At 39.4% G+C, this 18,617-nt stretch overlaps 1 protein-coding gene across 1 annotated transcript in view; it reads left to right on the top strand.

Moving 5' to 3' along the window:
- Positions 1 to 17,287, top strand: part of CYP7B1 (cytochrome P450 family 7 subfamily B member 1) — a 130,004-nt gene extending 112,717 nt beyond the window's left edge. The window contains exons 3-6 of the mRNA XM_085052930.1: positions 1,418 to 2,014; positions 2,459 to 2,665; positions 8,731 to 8,909; positions 12,924 to 17,287. Of these exons, the coding sequence (XP_084909056.1) occupies positions 1,418 to 2,014; positions 2,459 to 2,665; positions 8,731 to 8,909; positions 12,924 to 13,220 (1,280 nt within the window). The 3' untranslated portion in view covers positions 13,221 to 17,287. The remainder of the gene's footprint in view (positions 1 to 1,417; positions 2,015 to 2,458; positions 2,666 to 8,730; positions 8,910 to 12,923) is intronic.
- Positions 17,288 to 18,617: the final 1,330 nt, after the last annotated feature.

Genomic DNA, 18,617 nt, shown 5'->3' with positions numbered 1-18,617 from the left:
AGCTGGTAATTGCAGAGGAAGTCCAGAGTATACCCAGATACCATAGAGCACTGTGTGTGTATATAAATCAGAATATGAAATACCTATGATAATTCAAATATCACTATATGGTAACCATGGATACTTGACATTTTTAGTGGTGGTGACTACTTTATCTCTGGACATCTGTCACAGAGCCAAATTTGGTCCTCAGTTAAGCATTTAGTGTTCCCATTAAAATCAAAGGAGATTTGTTCCTTTAGTGAGACTGAATTAGTCTATAAGTGCTGGAAGCTTTGCTCTTTCCCTGGGTTTGTAACTGGGATATTTCACAGAGGATGTGTACATTTTAATAGGTACCCTTTTTCCCTAATGCACCTCTTTATTCAAGGTAAGAATCAGGAACTCTAAACTTAGAATCATCTATAAAGAGCTAAGATTTAATTGAGCTTTGGGAGTGTTAGCATTTTAATTCATGGTAGTTCCTCAAAATGCTTTTCTTCAGCAGCTGACTTGAAGTTTAGGGAGAAATTTCTGGATTTCTCTGGCAGGGAAAATTTGAAAAATCATCTAACGGCGCAGTCCTGTACCTCTGTCCAAGGAGCTGAAGGTATCACTGTGTTACCCCAATAAGCCCCTGGAAGGGTAGGAAGTTGTTGGTGCACTCAGACATGATGGATGCTGGCACTAGGACAGTGTGTACCCAAAGTGGAACACGTGCTAAAAATGGTGCCTGCTCCCTTGTAAGCTATGATCTCATATTCTTAAGGTAGTCATGTTAGGGATACTGAGCACATTCTTAACAAAGAGTTAGCAAAGCTTCAGGGGAAAAGAGCCAGATGTGAGAGAAGCTTTCAATGCTGGGGTTTTGCAGCATGCAGTTAGAGCCATAACTGACAGATTATGAGTTCCTCTGTCATCTGCTTGGAAAAAAGCTGCATAGGTGGCATATTTTCCACTCCAGCCCCTGTCACTCACTTTCCTCTATACAGGTGAAATGTGTGTATTTTTCACTTTCTTCTGGTGAAAACATACAGTTTCCAAATGTTGCTACGACTCCACATTGTATTTTTTTGAATTAGACCAGAGTAGTAAATGATTTATTTCAGAGCACCACAATTGAAGAGATTACACACAACTGTTGGCACAAACATGGATCTATCTACATGGAAATGGCTTCATGCTGATTTTAGAAGAGCCTTTAAAGTGTACACAAGTCAAATCTGCCTCCTGACTAGAAGAATCTAAATAAAATTAATTTCATTTTCTTTTCTCTTTTTCTTTGAAGATTTATTTATGTATCTTGTTTATTTTGTTTTGGGTTTTTTTTCTGCGTGCTTTTTTCAAACTTTGGCTTCTTTTCAATTATTGCTTCTGGAAGTATCATCAGATTACAAAAGTACATGTGTCTTTTACTATTTTCTTTTTTTCTATCCAGGTAGATACATTACCTTTATCATGGACCCATTTCAATACGTCTATGTCATCCGAAATAGCAAGCAACTTGAATTTCATGAATTTGCTAATAAGATGGCTTCCAAAACTTTTGACTACCCGGCCTTGTCAAAAGGAAAATTCCCTGAACTCAAGGAAAACCTGCACAGAATCTACCAGTATCTACAAGGCAAGCCTTTGGATATCATTTCTGACCACATGATGAAAAATCTCCAGGATATATTTGAATGGAAATGCTCACAAGCAACAGATTGGGAAACAGAAAAAATGTACAAATTCTGCTGCTCTGTAATGTTTGAAGCCAGTTTTGTAACACTATATGGAAGAGTTCCTGCTGCAGATGGCCACAAAGTTATTAGTGAAATCAGAGACAAATTTATCAAGTTTGATGCCAGCTTTCCCTATTTAGCTGCAAACATACCAATTGAGTTGCTAGGAGCTACCAAGAAGGTTCGGAAGGAGCTTATACATCATTTTTTACTTCAGAACATGACAAAATGGCTGGGAGGGTCAAAAGTGGTCCAAGCCAGACAAGATATATTTGAGAAATATGAGCTGCTTGGAGATTATGACAAAGCAGGTAGGAAACTTATGAATGATTGCTTGTCTAAAATAAAATAATTTACTATAGACCTTTGAAATAAAAAGGCAAAATGGCGACCTTGAAATTTTTTTATGTTCTTTCTAATTGGCTAATGATAAAATGTTTTACTCTGAAACAACCCTCTATGATAATTGATTTTTTTTTTTGTGCTGAGGTGGTAAAACAAGATACTTAATGGTGATAATGAGAAAGATTATAACTGAGCTGCATTTCCTCCCCTTATTCCCCCCACCCCCTCGACATTACATTTCAAACTATTCTCATTAAGCAGAAAATTAGACTTCAGAAGCCTATTGGTCCTCATTAGCATTCACTGATCCTTGGCTGGGTCTGTGTCCTAACATCTTTTAATTAGCACACTGCAAATCTAATCAGTGTAATAAACGCTATTAATCTTCCTTTTCACTTATTTTCTCCCAGCACATCATTTTGCCTTCCTGTGGGCCTCTGTGGGAAACACGATTCCAGCTACATTCTGGGCCATGTATTATCTTCTGCGGCACCCAGAAGCTCTTGCAGCGGTGCGTGACGAGATTGACCATTTGCTGCAGTCAACAGGTCAAAAGAGAGGGCCCACATATAACATCCACCTCACCAGAGAACAATTGGACAACCTGGTCTACCTAGGTAATTTATTTTTATCTGTTAGGAAGAGAAGAGGGGCTCTCCCGGCAAACTCAGTTTATCACTCATTTCTGTTTACTGAGAAGGTGGAGGACACAGCTGCCTAATTGACATAATAACACCCATTTACATCAATTATAAATTATGTAGTTTATAGCTGTAGATACTCTCATTGCATGTAAACATTAAAGCCTAGGTAATTAACTATGCAAGGTATGCAAAAGGCTAAATCGAAGCTTTGCAATTATTTGAAAAAAGTTGATGCCTATTAAGTTGTTTGATTCTGAGCATCTGCCGAAGTGTTAATGCATTTCAAATACTTCTGTATGGTACTGCCAAGAAAGACCCTCTTCTGAAATTAGAGTGGGATAGTGTATTTAAACTGCAAATGTATTTTTTCTGCAAGCAATTTCTTTCTTTCCCTCTTTAATGAAACAAAAAAGGCTTTTATAGCAGGCTTCTGTTGGGCAGTGCCTCCAAATGAAATATTAGAAGATAAAAATTTGCAGAGTAGAAATGGTGTTTTCAGTACTTTATTTAAAAGAGGGAGCTTTAAGGGAGCTACATATCTTGCAGTTCTGCATTAGGGGTTCAGAGGGAGACCCTTGCCAGTGGTCATTGGAAGTTGTTTGATTCAGGAGCTGAATAGACCTTCATAGGATCAGCTCTTGGTTTCACTTCGTTTGGTTGTGCACAGACACTGTCAAGAAATAGCAAAAATAGCCCAAGGGAGGAAAGAGGGTGTAGCAGGTAGGTACCTAACCTTTAAGCATCTGAAAGTCTCCACAAGTAGTCTTAAAAGGGTAGACAACAGCTGAATAAAAAATTAAAGGTTCAATAATCCTCTGTTTTTAAATATCAGAAACAATCCTGTGTTCAAAACAATCTCATGTCTTTAGGTCTTCGTAGCTCATGACCTGAATTGGTGCTCCACTCTTAAACAAAGCTGTGTCAAGACACTGTGGTGGAGTAGGGCATTCTGTGTCTGGTTTGGATCCTTGTAAAAGCTGCCATTCTCCAGAATCATCCACTATGGCATGTCTCAAGAATCTGTGTGCAAACTTGATTGGATTAGTACCAATATCAAATTGGGTTTGATCCAGTTCCTTTGTGTTAGAACATTAATATTAATCTTATATAGATTAATATTAGAGTCTACTGAGTTGGTTACGTCCGGAGTAATGGCTGTTTTGATGCAGATTTATCTCTAACCAGTGGAGAATGCTTTTGAAATAGAGGAGATATCGGATGACAATTCTGATGAGTAACATGACTTTCTAAGCATTTAATGGATTTCTAAGAAACACAAGTAAAACTACTTCAGAGGAAGTATACACTAATAAATAAGTTACCAAGCATCAAAAAGATCAAAAGATAATTTAGTTTGTATTTATAGGCTGAGATAGGAATGGCAAGGAAAAAAAGGGGAAAAAAAGGCTCCCCAAAAGTGTAGGAATAAGGAAAATAAAAGCATGTAGTTTGCTTAAACCATCTGGTGCAAAACAGTATGAACAGTTTAAAAACATTAACTGTGTCATTCCTCTGCTTCTTGAAATCTTGAAGTACCTTGGTAGCATTTGATTTATGTGTTAAGAGGGAAGTGCCACATCCTACTTTGTAGTATTCTTGTAACACTTTTGTTAAATTTTATAATCATGTTAAACATAATGTGATATGAACAGAAGCTAGATTTCAGTTCTTCTGGCACTTAAGTCTTAAAGGGCTGGATACTGTCCCATAAAATAATAATATAGAAAAAAATCTGTAATTCTCATAAGAGAATTGAGTCATGCATCAGTGGAAAGGGAAGGGGATGTTTAGTTAATAAATGTGTAGGAGCGATGAAGGTCCCAGATTGCATTGCTTGCACACCAAAAGCTCCCCTGTTGCAGGAAGGCTGAGGCCACTGGCTCCACACCTCCAAGACAGAGCTTTTCCTCTCTCTGCTCCCTCTGTGCCAACCCAGAGCGTAGGAAACTGGGATTGTGTCCCTGCTCTCGAGTGAGGCAGACCAGGTGGGATGCTTGCATGTTCATCACCTTGTCATCTCATTCTCCTGTTTTAAGCGCTCTGATTCTCCGTCCTCTTTTTGGCCTACTATAACAAGAGACATTTTTTGATTCTTCATGCAATGGAGAACAAGCACAAATTGCTAAAAGTCTTTCTCAGGAAGTAGCATTGTTAATATGGTCAGATTCTTTGGGTCTGGGGAACAGCATGGCCTGATTTACTCCTAAATTCTAAATTCTATGCACAGGTACATGATTATTTTATTCAAAATGAAAAAACAAACAAAAAATAAAAACAACAACCACAAAAAACCCACTGAAACACATTCAACCCAAAATAAAGCTAGCAAATTTTGGCCCTGATTGTCTTTTTCTGATGGCATTTCTGGGGCAGCACTCTTTTTATTGGCTTCATGAAACAATACAATCCCAAACCCCAAATGTGTGCATTTGTGTGCACAGAGTAACATACATTATTAGATGTTATGGCTCACAACAGAGCTCTAATATGGTAAAGGACACATGAAAATGGTCTGTCAGTTAAACTGGTTATAATGGAAATGCCAAGGGTAAAGCAGAGATGTACGTAGTGCATGTTTAGTGCTAGACATGGTTAGCCAGTTCGTTTGTTTAATATTAGTCCATTCATTTATATGGTGAAGCATTCTTGCCCCAGGTCATTGCTGAATCCCAGATATTCCTGCAAAAAAAGCACAGCTTGAAAAATTGTTTTGTACACAAGAAAGGGTAGGACCCAAAAAGAGCTAATACAAAGTGTGGAGTCGTAACACAAATGCTAAGCATTAAAATCATTGGTTGAATTGAAAGAAATAAATATATTTTTCTGGAAGGGGTTGGAATGATTCTCTTACTAAGAACCATGTAGTTCTTAGTAAGATGCAAATGTACTTGTTTCAGATTATCGTTTGTGTTGGCACACCGTGATGCCCATGGGTAAATGACCCCCCCCAAATATTTGCATGCTCAATAGCTATTTTCCTACAATACACTCTAATAATTATTGTACCCTATTACCTGCTCTGTGTTAGTGTAAAATTAACAATCCATTGTTGCACAATAAGTTTTATAAAACATTTACAGATAGAGATCATGTTTAATTAAAATTAACTTGCCTATGAAAGCCAAATGCACTTACGATTCGCAATGACCTTTTATTACCTGCAGTCCCTTGTTTTGGCTGGATGATTGACAGCTTGCTGTTTGGCTACCATGTTGTATTTCAGCTGACAAGACTTTTCATTTTAACTCAATTTGCCTGCCTATCACAAGCTGGTGGCAGGCCAGGCTCAAGTCACCCAGCTTTGCCTCAGCAGCTTGCTCTATTTCTCATTAGTACGCATTTATTCAGTGGAAATTGGAAGACAAATGCTTGAAGGCATGTGAACTAAGTATAGCAAATTAGGGTTTAAAGACTGAATATTTATAAGTATATTGAAACAGTTTTTTAAAAAAAAAGTCTAGAATGAATTGGAAGCTGAGTGCTAGCTTTAGTATAAGAGAAATGAAGAGAGAAGTGGGAGGATTCTAAGAATAACAATACTATGAGAGATATCTCTCTCTTCCCCCCCTCCTTCCCTCTCTCTAGAAAATATGTAAAATCTCTCTGACAACACCTTATCAAACAACAGCCTGGCTTCTTTATGTAGCGCTTGCACAGTGAAGTTTAGCATCTCATGTGTGTAAGAAGGGGGGAAAAAAATGAGGGTCATGTTCATTTGCTGCTTGGTTATCCCTTGGTATGCTTTAAATTGCCTTGTTTGTTCGGCACAAGCACAGAAACAGATGTTGCTCTACCGTGCTGGATAATTTACTGTACCTCACGGTGCAGAATGGAAGGCCTCCCAAGCTACCCAGCTGGTCTGTCAGCAGCGATGGCTGGTGTCTGCTGAACTATGACAACTGCAAGTAAAGGCTGCAGTTTTATTGTGCAGTTGTCATTCCTCTCAATGTATAGCTCTGGCATTTGTGGAAAGCTGACTGTCTATTTTTTTAATGTGAGCCTGCAAAGCCATATAAGCTCCATTCTCCTTTGTTGATCATAATGTGACTCATTACTTTTGTCATCTAATGATTATCGGCATGATCGCTCAGAGCGAGAGCCAAGCTCGCCTTCCACACATAACTGGTACTGGAAGGTAAAACAGATTTGTCATTTATGATCTGACCGCTAAGCCACACTTTGTGCTCCATTATTGTGATTAACTTCTGCATAAGATATGCTGCCCAATTGTCATTTGAGATCCGGCAGCGGGCAGGGACTGCCGCGCTTTCTGGGAGGATGTCCACCGATAGGATGTGACCACATTACTTGGGTGGTTAAAGGTAAACCTGCTATTTTGCTGCGGCACTTTAATAATTATTTCTCCTTTTTTTTCCCCTCTCCTTTCCTCTTCCTCATTTGATTTCTGCTGTCTCTACATATGTCACCACTATTTCCAAATGGAGGACTGGAGCCACCAGCTTCATTTTCCGCAGGTTGAAGGCAGTCTGGAGCGGAGGCTGGACCCTTCCTTTGTACCGCATAAAGTTTTGTTGCCAGAGCGCTGCCAGTTGAAATCTATCGTGTCAGGTGCCTTGTGGCTATCCACAGTAGAGGCCATCTTCTGGAACCAGGGTTCTTTTCTGGCTTCGTCACCAACAAGCCGATTTGACTCTGCCTGATTATAGTAACGAAGGCAGTCCAAAAGAATATGCACAGACTCACTGTACGTCACATTGAATCACGGCGCTGGCCACACAAAGCTGACCGCAGCCTCATTTCTTTAGACAAATGCATGCTTAAGGAAAAACCTCCTGCAAGAAAGCATCCAGGGCCACTTTATTTGCTATGCATGCTGCACTAGATTTAATTTTTAGTGAAAGAACGTTTGTTATTATTTTTTTCAGAGGCATCTACACTGGGTAGCTACTGTCTCTAATAAACTAACCTTTTGGGTGCAGCAATTGCAGTGCCCTGGTGAACACTTAGAGAAGGCTTATTTGATATCACAAAACATAAATGCAGACAAAAATGGATTATTTCATGCAAATGAAACCCTATTTTAGGCTATTTTTCACACTAATGATTAGAAGGAATCAAGTCTCATATAGCAGTGCCCATACACACTGGTGGAAAAATAGTCAGTTTTGATTACAAAGTGAGAGATGCAGCCCTAGACAGGAGCTACATGCTGATATACATGCTATCAGAATGATTTATGCAAATTATGCATATTATTCCCAAAGGAATTCCTCCTCAAACTGCCAGGATAAATTGCCGGAAATTAGCCATAAAATCTGTCGTGCTAGGAGCAAAAGGTGAAGGCCACTGGGAAAGCAAGGACATTCAGCTTCTGGAGCCTTCCAGGATGTGATGGTGGAGACAGAAATCTTGCTTTCCCCAAACCTGAAAGGACTATGTTTTGTTTCCTGTAGGCCAATTAGAAGTGTCTTTCTCTCTTAAAATTACTAGGGAAATAATGAATTGCTTTCATTCACTCTGACCACAACAGACACTATTATTTGGCAGCATAGTGCATTGAAAATACATTTAAAAATTCTCAGAATGACTACAGAATTAACAAGCAGAATGATTTCTAATGTATAGTCCTGCCATTGCATCCAACAGCTTTCGAAAGGCAAGCTAAACAGCTCCACGGATGCTTTCACTGGTATTTGTTTGCAACCGCCAAAAGATATGTAAATGCATAAAGTGTTCATGTCTTTTGATTGTGTTGTTTTCAACGTGATGCCTGAATAATAACTTTCCACCCAAAACTTGGTGCTGCTTACAACCGACAGGATTTCTCATCACCACCAGTGAGGATCACATCAGGAGGCTCAGCATCCCGACTGCCCCACCCCAACCCTGCGGGGCTGTTTATTGCCTCCTCCTGGTCTCTGCTTTATGTTTGGTTTTGTTTGTGTGGTTTTTTCCTTTTTTTTTCCCTGTCGCCTGCCCTACTAAACTCCTGGAGAATCAGCAGCTGTAGGCATGTATAACTTCCAGTCATCTCCCATATTTCTGATGTTTCCCCCCCACCTTTTGTTTAATCGCAGAGAGTGCCTTAAACGAGAGTTTAAGAATGTGCTCATCCTCCATGAACATCCGCATCAGCCAAGAGGATTTTGTTCTCAAGCTTGAAGGGAATCAAGAAGTCGTTTTGAGGAAAGGGGACTGGATAGCCCTTTACCCGCAGATTTTGCACATGGACCCTGAGGTCTATGAAGATCCTAAGGTAAACATTCAGCTGGTGCTACTCTTCCTACTCCAGGCGCATCGAAGCAGCCAAGCCTTTTGTCATCTGTGGGTTGTTTTTGGTTTTTTTGGTTTTTTTTTTTACTGCTGTTCTTTCTTGTGGAACAAATCTTCCTAGTTTCAGATGTATTTTCTAGGGCCCTGCAGGTCAAAGGATTCATGGCCTGAAGAGAGAAATATGGTGATGAGACTGACTGCGACTGCTTTCAAAGGAATTGACAATTGCACATTGACTACCGTAAACTTTAGGCTAAATGTGGGCTTTGTTTGGCAGTGGATCATTTGATACCCAAGGAGGGCTGAATAATAGAAGGTGGTTTAAATAGCAAATAATGTGGGCCATTTAGCTAAGTGCCCGCAAAGCATCATTGACTCTCTGAAGCCCTATAATAGCAGTGTCTTACTTGAGCCTTATGCTTTTTCACCTCCCTTCGTAGGGATTCACCCCTTCTTGATCAATTAGAGTGTTGTGAACTTGAGACTGTAAAGCTGTTGCTCTGCAGCGAAGCTCGGAGGGTAATTGTGTCATCTCCTTGTATTTTTCTCTGACGCTCAAGTTAATGAATATCAAAGACTCGAAATTAATCCACCCTGCCTCAGCCGTAATACAGCTTCAGAAGTTCACCACCTGCATGCAAATTGAATAGTCCTCTGGGCTAGGTTGCTCCCCAGATTGCTGTCCCCAGCCCAGGGTGCCACGGAGGAAGAGCAAGAGCACGGGTGCATGCTGAGGCTGTTAAATGGCTCATCTGCCTGAGAGGCAAGAGCTTGTACCTCATCCATTCCTCACCCCTGTTTTCCTAAGCGAACGGCTGTCTCCCAGCCATGCTGATTTCCATCCTTGGCATTTGAGCCAAAGAAGAAAGGAAACGGATTTCTTTACATGTTTATAGAAAGCCTGTGTTAGAGACATTGCTCCCTGAAGCTCTCCCTCTCAGGAATTTAAAGATGAGAGTTTGCAAAGGAAAGATGAGATTCAAGTGTCTCGTTGGTGCAGGACAGCATTTTGATGTGTAGGAGCTCTGCCAGTCTCAGTGAGAGGAGGTGTGGAGCATGTTGGAGTCAGCAGGAGTAAGGTGTAGTCACTGGGATGAACACTGTAGCCATGAGAATGAAAATTACATCCAGGGGAGCTCTGCTGGCTGTATCCACCAAAAAATGAAGATAAAGCCAGCAGAGAAAAATTAGGATTTTAAAAATAACCCATCTATTGGCAAATAGTTGATTAATATTTTAATCCTTAAAAAGGATAGATAACAGCTAACAAATAAGCTTTTTTTTTTTTTCATTTTATCCTTAACACTTTATTTTGGAGAACGTTATTGATTTGTCAAAAGTCCATCTGTTTGTTTAGGTCCTAGACCAAAAGCATCAGTGTGGAAACTGATCTCCTCCCTTATCCAATAATTGCCGGAATATATTACCATATTTCCATTGCTTGAATATATCTGCTTAGTATCAGCTCTGCTCAGCTTTCACAGTACAGCTTTAGTTCATATATTTTATCTTTTTGATAGTGAATGAGCAATCCACACATTGCAGTACATTGATTTCAGCACATGGGCCCTCTCGAAAAGTGGGGAAATCACTGTTCTGTTTGGTTCTTAAAATATGCAGTGTGCTTTCAACAATAACTACTGAGGATCAGATAGAGATGGAGAATGAATTTTTTGAAAGGTGCAGTCTTGAGCTTGTCATGTATTTAGGGAAAACTTTTCCTGGGAAAACAGGCAGCTTGACGAGATAATTTTGTAGCAATGCTTTTTCTCCTGGATACATAAATTTAAGTTCAAGCTATCTTCTGCTTTGGCACCATATTGTGTAAGTGTAAGCGTATATTTCTGACCTCTTTCTCCACCCATTAAGACCTAAATAAATTAGTCAGTTTTCTATAAAGTGTATAAGTGAACCCCTAAATTCTAACTCAGCTAGTTAAAGAGCTCAGTAAATGAACTCTGCAAAGCCCATAGAGTAAATATCAGGAAACCCTGCAGGAAACCCTCTATGGTGACTTCCCAAACAAAGCTAAATACAGTATGTGACAGAAAGAGACTTATATCAATCACAGGAGATTGCTCAGTTTTCATAATACTTGTAGCAGCCCATCCACACAGAACTTCATTGCCTGTTTTTGCTCAGTGTCTTGACCTTTTCCTTGCTCTCAGCCACTGTATCTCTTCCAGAAGACCTTGTGCATGGCTGAAAGTTCCTTCATTTCTAAAAATTAGTCTTTATTTAGCTAGTGAACTAGCTTTTAAGGAAACACTACGCAACCCAAGGGGCTGCAGCAGCACAAGCCTGAGTTGGATGTCACTGTCATAGGCTACATTCCTGTCTTGCACTTGTTTTCTGTTTTCCCTGTTCCTTAGACACCAATTTATTTTTTGGTAAAACTGATTACAAGTCACAGAAAGCTCTTAAAATGACAAAAAAAAAGCATAAGGTTTGACCCGGTGTGTCTATGTGTTCAGTAACACAGCTCTTAATTGCTCCAGGCACCAGAAGTGCACCTTGTGAAAATGTTTGAGCAAAGTGAAGGGCTCTGGGTTGGATTTTTAATCTATTGCAGTTCATATTTAGCAGAGCCTTTTTAAACCAGTAGGATTTAGAATTCAGGAAGTAAATCATGTGGTATTCTGGGCTTTCATTTGTAACTGTGCTGCTTCAAATGAAGCAATAACTTCCTGGTGGAAAAAAATAAAGGCATGCTTCCTTTTGGCTGGGGTGTTCAGACAGACTGAAAATAATTACTTGTCAGTGGAAGCAGACATAGAATCACCTTTATAATTGTGGAAAATCCAGGCCTCTGTCATTTAGTGAGACAAGGTCCTGTTCTTCAGCATCCAAAGTTACAGCCCCTCCAGTGCACCTAGTACTTGTTCCCTTTTTCATTGACCACCTCCCCTGACACTTGTTTCTCAACAGCAAGACCTGGAGTGCATGGTTTTCAGAGCATTTAATCTAATGGGTAGATCACTATCAGTGTATTTTTAATGATGATGTGGGTTTTTTTAATCAGTTGAGGTCGGTTTCTGTCTGACTGACTTGTTCCCAGCCAGCTCCAAATGGCTGCTGCTATAGCAGATGTATGCAAAGCAGGACAAATGCTAATGAGTGACCATAAGCAAGAAGTGGCTGTCATTTTTATTCAAAGCATGCAGGAGGGTTTTGTAAGTGGTTAATTTGCCATTGACTGAGTGAGGATGCCAGATCTCCTTCATTCAAAAACACGAATTATCTCTAAACAGAGATCCTGCTACTCAAAAATAGTCAGAAATATGTTCAATTTATGGATCTTAGGTTACAAGTGTGACCTCAAGCCTTACTTGAAAGCACCCTCTTTATAATGCTCAGTCACTGGCAGTTGTCCTGCTTTACTCACAGCTTCTGGAGCAAAATATTTGAAGGTAAGATGTGGCAAATTAAGCAGCAACCATCTCCAACTGAAAGGAAAATTGACTGCAAAGCATTGGAGTTTTTGAATAATCTGCACCATTCAGTGCAAAAGAAGGATGGATTTTGCTCTAGCTTGCAAGAGCAAGATTGGTGCAATGCATTAATTTATTCATAGGCATTTGCAGAATTTGGCAGATTATCCTTATTCATGATGTATGTACCACACTGAGTGCATATGATGCTTTACAAGAAAATTGTCCTTCCACTGAGGTTCATTGTCCCTGCTACAAAGCAGTCAAAATCTAATTACAATCAATATAGGCCAGACACTCAGTGGATGAGATGTGGAAGTTGAAGGAGCTTGATGTAAAAGGACTAAGCTAAGTAAGTGGATTTAAAGAGTGTTCTTTGCAAGGAAGATAATGTGAGTTAATGAAACTTGAGGGGACCAACTAAAAAGAAGAAGCTGTCAGCTCCTTGTCTTCCTCTTTATCTTATTTTCTGGGTTTCAGACGCATTACCATTGTGCAAAGAAAGTGGCTCATGTAACTGCCTGCTCAGATATCACGCTGTCTCTCTCTTTCTCTTTTGTTTTCAGGAGTATAAGTTCGATCGATACATAGAGAATGGCAAGAAGAAAACCGCATTCTACAAGGCAGGAAGAAAACTGAAGTATTTCCTAATGCCCTTTGGCTCTGGGATCAGCATGTGTCCAGGGAGGTTCCTTGCAATGAATGAGATGAAGATGTTTCTTTTCATACTATTGTCTCATTTTGATGTAGAACTAGCAGAAAACAAAGCTGTCAGACTTGATAACAGTCGCATGGGCCTTGGTATCCTCCTGCCAGACGTTGATATTGCCTTTCGTTACAAGCTAAGGTCCTTAAGAAATTGAGCAGCTGCCTGTATGCCTTCCACTAATCTCCATGTTTGCTCTGTTTTATCACTCAGCACTGTATTTTTGGAAACATTTGCTTTTCCCTCTCTGCTTTTACCTCCTTCCTCTTTGTTTCTAAGGAGAAAAGCCGTTGGGCTGGAGGTAGATACCAGATGCAGGGACATGCAACCTCAATTTGTCCTGCCTGAGTTGTGAGAAGTAAGGTGACCTGACAAGAGTCTGGCCAAGTAAACAGCCCAGCTTCTCTACAAGGTGCATCCCCATACTCTTGGCCATGAGATGAGCAGGATTTACAGGGCGGATGAATCCAGGCCACTTATATGGGAAATGGGTTCAGCAGGCCTCTGTCACAGGGTTAGAATGGGAGTTCCCATCCACCCATCATCTAGAGGAATATCAGCATCTGCTCATAGAAGCATAATAACAAGAAAGGGGGAACTTATTTCTAGAGGATGAAAAAATTTCTAGTGATTATTATCCTAGTTTTATATTTCCTTTATTTCCGTCATGGTCTTGAGAGTCTTAGCCCTTTATTTGGGAGATATGATGGAAGTTTGTGAGGGTTGGAGGATGATTTGCAAGAATGTCTTACTGGCGACACATTTTTAACTTCAGGTTTATGTACTGAGAGTGAATGCCTTGCTGTCTTGCTCCTTTTTTTTTTTTTTTGGTGCAGTGCAAGAAAGTTAAAATATGTGATTTTTTTCCTGCAACCATTTAAAGTCAGAAGGAAAATTCTGTTGATTTTATTAGGTGCTCGATCAAGTCTAAATTACCTATTTAGGCTTTTGAGGCCCCCCAAAAAAGCATATTCTTCTGGGAGAAAATATTTAAGCCTGTTTGAAATTATTCTATCACCTCAAAAATTAGCTTCTGTTTGTCTCACTGTTTCTTAGTAACATGTTCATGCATTTATTTAGACCATTTGTTATGTTTGTTCATTTCTCCAAAAAGGCATAAGAAGAAGATGGTTTCAAGGGCAAGTGTGGGATCTAAAACTGCTTTTTAATATTGTTTCGCTTTGCCTAAGTTTTGCATAGGCAGAGTAATGTGACCTGTGTTTGGAAACAGACTTGTCCATCTGTAAATTGGAAAATGGGTTCTTCCCGGGGGCCAAAATTTGAGCAAATGAAAAACCTGGGCAGCCACAGAAGCTTATACTGGCTGCCCAACCTGCTTCACTGGGTGACCAGCTCTTGTTTTGAAAATTAATTTCCTAGTGCACAAGATCTGAGATTTTAGACCCTGTCTCTCTTCCCAGCCATTACTTCAGAGACTGATGAGGATTCCCGTGGCTGTCCAGTCTCAATCTGCCAAAATGATCATTGTGATGGGAGAATAGCCATGACTGTGGGTTTTGCCTTGTGTTTCTAAAAAATATCTCTCTTTGGGATGTGCCAGAGTGAGTCTTTCAAAATCAGAAATTCTGCTCATCTGTAGAGCACTTGATAGCCTATGGATGAAAACTACTACCTACATAGTAAGAATTATTTATTGTTATTTGTGAGGAAGACTGTTCTGTTATTCATGTAAAGCACATACCCTAAATAAGCATCAGTGTCAGTTGAAAGGCTCTCAAAGATTGGCACAGCCAAATTCCAAATTCTCCAAGAAGAAAATTGTGGTTTTGTGAGATATATTGGATAAACATTTTCTCTTCATATATAGTATCAATAATGTCTACAAATGTGGAGTACACTTACGTTAAATAGGCTTTGCAGTTGATTAAATGCTTTCACTTTGCTTCAACATTTTATCAACAGCAAAAGCTGAATATTGCTTTGTGCCACAGGATAAAATTGGTTTTTATGGAGACATTCTTGTACTCAGGTTACTTACTCCTGTAGTTACTCTGTAGAAGCTATTCAGTACTCAGCTGTAGCTCACAATCCAGTTTGGACATTAGAGCCTCGTTTATTGAGGGAGGGAATGTTGATATCATTACACTGTTGATTGTATTCCATTATTGCTTAAATGCAAGCTGTAAAATGTCTCATACCACAATTATGATGAATCCTTCTTTGGCATCCAACTTTAAAACAAACCTGAAGAAACTGCGAAAATAACAGTGGGTATTTGTTTTAAACAGAAGCCTCTTTTTTAGAATTGTATTCTATTTTTAGGATTTTGAATTAGAGTATCACTGTCTGCTGCATGATTTGATAGGGTATAATAGGATTGTGCCAAAAGTACATGCAAATCATTAGTAGTTTCAGATTAATTGCTGATCAATTCATATAGTATCTATTCTGAAATAAAAAGAAGAACTAGATTTTCTCCAAAGTAGCAAATTAAATTTGTAGGGTATGCCCCATTAAAAAAAAATTAAAAAAAAAAAAAAGAAGGGGTCAGAATCTTTGCCAGGAGTTTTAGGAAACCTCAACGAAGGAAGGCACTTGGAGGCCTTGCATCAGAGTTAGAGAGCACCACACAAGAGGCCAGCATTCTGCTGGGATAAAAGTTGCTTGCTCTTTTTGCTCAGGAACCAAAATAATCAAATGCAAAGCAGGGTCTGCCCAGCCTGGAATTGTGTCCCTGGTAACCCAGACTCCTGGTAGATCAGTTTTGCTGGTAAGCAATGCATCACTAGCTTGGCGTACCTCGGCTGCAGAGGAAGTAAGCCTCTTCCTCCCCATGGAAAGTCATGAGAGCTGGAGCAGGACAGAGGAGAGGTTAAGCCCTTCTGCTCCAAGCATTCAGAAACTGAGGAGGTGACATATTGAGAGTCAGCAGCTGGTGTGACCAGGAGTGACTCAGGCTCCATGCAGCAGGATTGGAAGGCCCATGGTGTTGGTGTTCCTGGTCAATAAGCTGAGACAGCACAGCAGGGTTAGGGTGCAATGTCCCCAGAAGTCCCAGCTGGAGCCAAGCTGGCTGCAGGGTGCTGTGCCAAGAAGAGCATGTTTCATTACGTAGGGCTCAACACCATTTTTGATTATCTCCTCTGCTGCAGGACCCAGGAGTGAGCAGCTCTGAATGTCACTGGAGCACTAAGAGGCAAAATCATCTAAGCAGAACCAGCAGTGCTGTTTGCAAGTGTTCAGGTGCTGGTGGGGCTGCCAGGCAGGGTGGGGGAAGACAGTCAGACCTGTGCTTCCCTGCCCCACCTCTCCACCTCAGCAGGGTCTCTGCCCTGCCAGCCCAGCAGACCTGGCAGGTGCAGGGTCAGGCAGGATGAGCACATGGGTATCCCCTGAATTTCTCTGCTGTTCCTCTCTGAAATGGTGCACTCACCCATCAGTCTGAGATGTGACTCGACTGGTCACTACCAGCCTCTGACTGTAAGTTGCTGATGTCTATGTCTGTATCAATAGTATCTTCTGCTATTAAAAAAAAAAAAAAGAAGAAGAAGGAAAAAATAAAGAAAAGAAAAAAAAGGAACTTTTTTCTCATAAAAAATAGGTTTACGAAGTCAGTATGGCCCTTCATAGGACCCAGGAAGAAAGTTAATTTATCATGAACTAATGTGAATGCTAAAATGTAATTTTTTAATTATTATTCCTATTTTAATTTACAGATTATGTCTTCTCCATTTTCATGCTGGCACTTAGTGCTGCTAGATGCTATTGTAAACTTTTAAAAATGTTCCAATGTTTAGGAAATCGTCAAGTATATGTGTACCTGTTTGCAAACTAGATTTTCATATCTCTGTCAATGTGTCCTAATGTAATAGTATAAAACCATGTCAGAGTTTTTCTTTAGTTTATGCTTTTAAGCCAGCTGCATGTCACTATTTTTGGCACTGCTATTTTTATGAATAGTTACTGGTCTGTGAATTTCTGTGGTAGAATTATACGTGATCTTTTATTTTGTCATTATTGAACTTTCTGTCATTCAAGAAATTGTGAAGTGCTCTTAACTGTGCAAACTGACAATTTGTATATAGATGCAAAACAGCTAGGTTGTACTTTAACAGTTAATATCCATTGTTCAGGCTCCTAGATTGACTAAGGTACTTCTGAACAAGAAAATTGAATTTTCATTATTTTAGTAATCTAACATCTTAAGGGAATTTTGTATTTCAAGGGCACAATAAAAAGGAATATATCTATTTTAATATTGAATGACTGTCCGTGGTATTTTTTCCAGCTTATGTTTATGCTTTTCTCACAGATTCACAACTATTGCTTTAATTTTTTAATTATTATTTCAACATTTTTCTGTTACTTGATCTTGAAAAATATTTCTGTAATGAAAAACAATAGCCTTTAATTCAGCATTGGACTACAGAAACTCCTCTGAATATTGGAAATTATCATCTTTTTTTACCACAGCCCTCCTGCCATGAAACATAAGCCAGTTCTCATCAGATGAGGTAAAAAAAAGTGGTACTTCTGACGTTCTTAGGACATTATTCAAAATTAGTATTAAGATCTGCAGTCCACCAGTGATTCCTAAGTACAACTCCTAGGCTTTTGCTTTTGCAAATCTCTATGTAGTACAAGATGTACTACCTAGTGTAAAATATTCTGTCTTCACAGATCATTCATTTTAAAAGAGGATTTGAATGAAATTTTTACGATGCACAGCACTGCACCAGCAAAGCACAACTTGGCTTTTCTAGGTATCACTGTAGCTGCTAAGTTCTGCAATTGGTATTTAATATCAAGGTTGTACCCTAAAGATGTAGGTGTTTCTCCATTCCTTCATGCAGAAGCACTTGTCAGATATGTCTGTGAGAATTACTGAAGATACTTCCTAGAGAAGACAGACCTGCAGCATTTTCTGGGATTGATGAATGTGTGTGTAGCTGTGCAATTGTTTTAACTCCAGGCTATATTAGAAGTTACTGAAATTTATAAATTAAAAAGTGACATTGTTTGAGATTTCTTGAAGGGCACATTTCAAAGTGAGTTTTCTGTAATGGTCTGAAACATAGCTTGAAAGGAAGGAATTAGTAAAACATCCTAACACTGTATTTTATCTACCCATATTAGGTACCTCCTTGATGTTATTTGCGTTGCACTGTATTTTAAAACTGCTCAAGGCATCAATTTATGCCTATGCTTAACTCATATGAATAGAGCTATTCTAACTGCCAGACCATAGAAAGTGAAGTATATTCCTGCCTGCTACCTAAACCAGCCTATGTACCCTGGCTAGTCATGTCCCCATACCCATAACATACCAGAAAAATGATCTCATTACAAAAACACCCCTTAAAGTTATGCTTATGAAAGTATTGTGATCCTTAAGTTATTGTCTAGGTTTATAATTACTAATAAATATGAATAAATGGTTGCTGCATATATAAAAGCATATTAAAAAAAAAGTAGACAATGTGACATTTTAAATTGAAAGCGAGGAAGCTGTAGTGGGATCTGGGTCCTCATATAAACCAGTACTGTGTTTATTCTATGCATCAGGCTTTCCTGGGATCTCCTGTACTGAGCC

The sequence above is a fragment of the Lichenostomus cassidix genome, chromosome 2, assembly GCF_008360975.1.
Source record: "Lichenostomus cassidix isolate B80296 chromosome 2, HeHo_3.0, whole genome shotgun sequence".
Classification (NCBI taxonomy): Eukaryota; Metazoa; Chordata; class Aves; order Passeriformes; family Meliphagidae; genus Lichenostomus; species Lichenostomus cassidix.
This window is presented reverse-complemented; position numbering and strand designations above follow the sequence as displayed.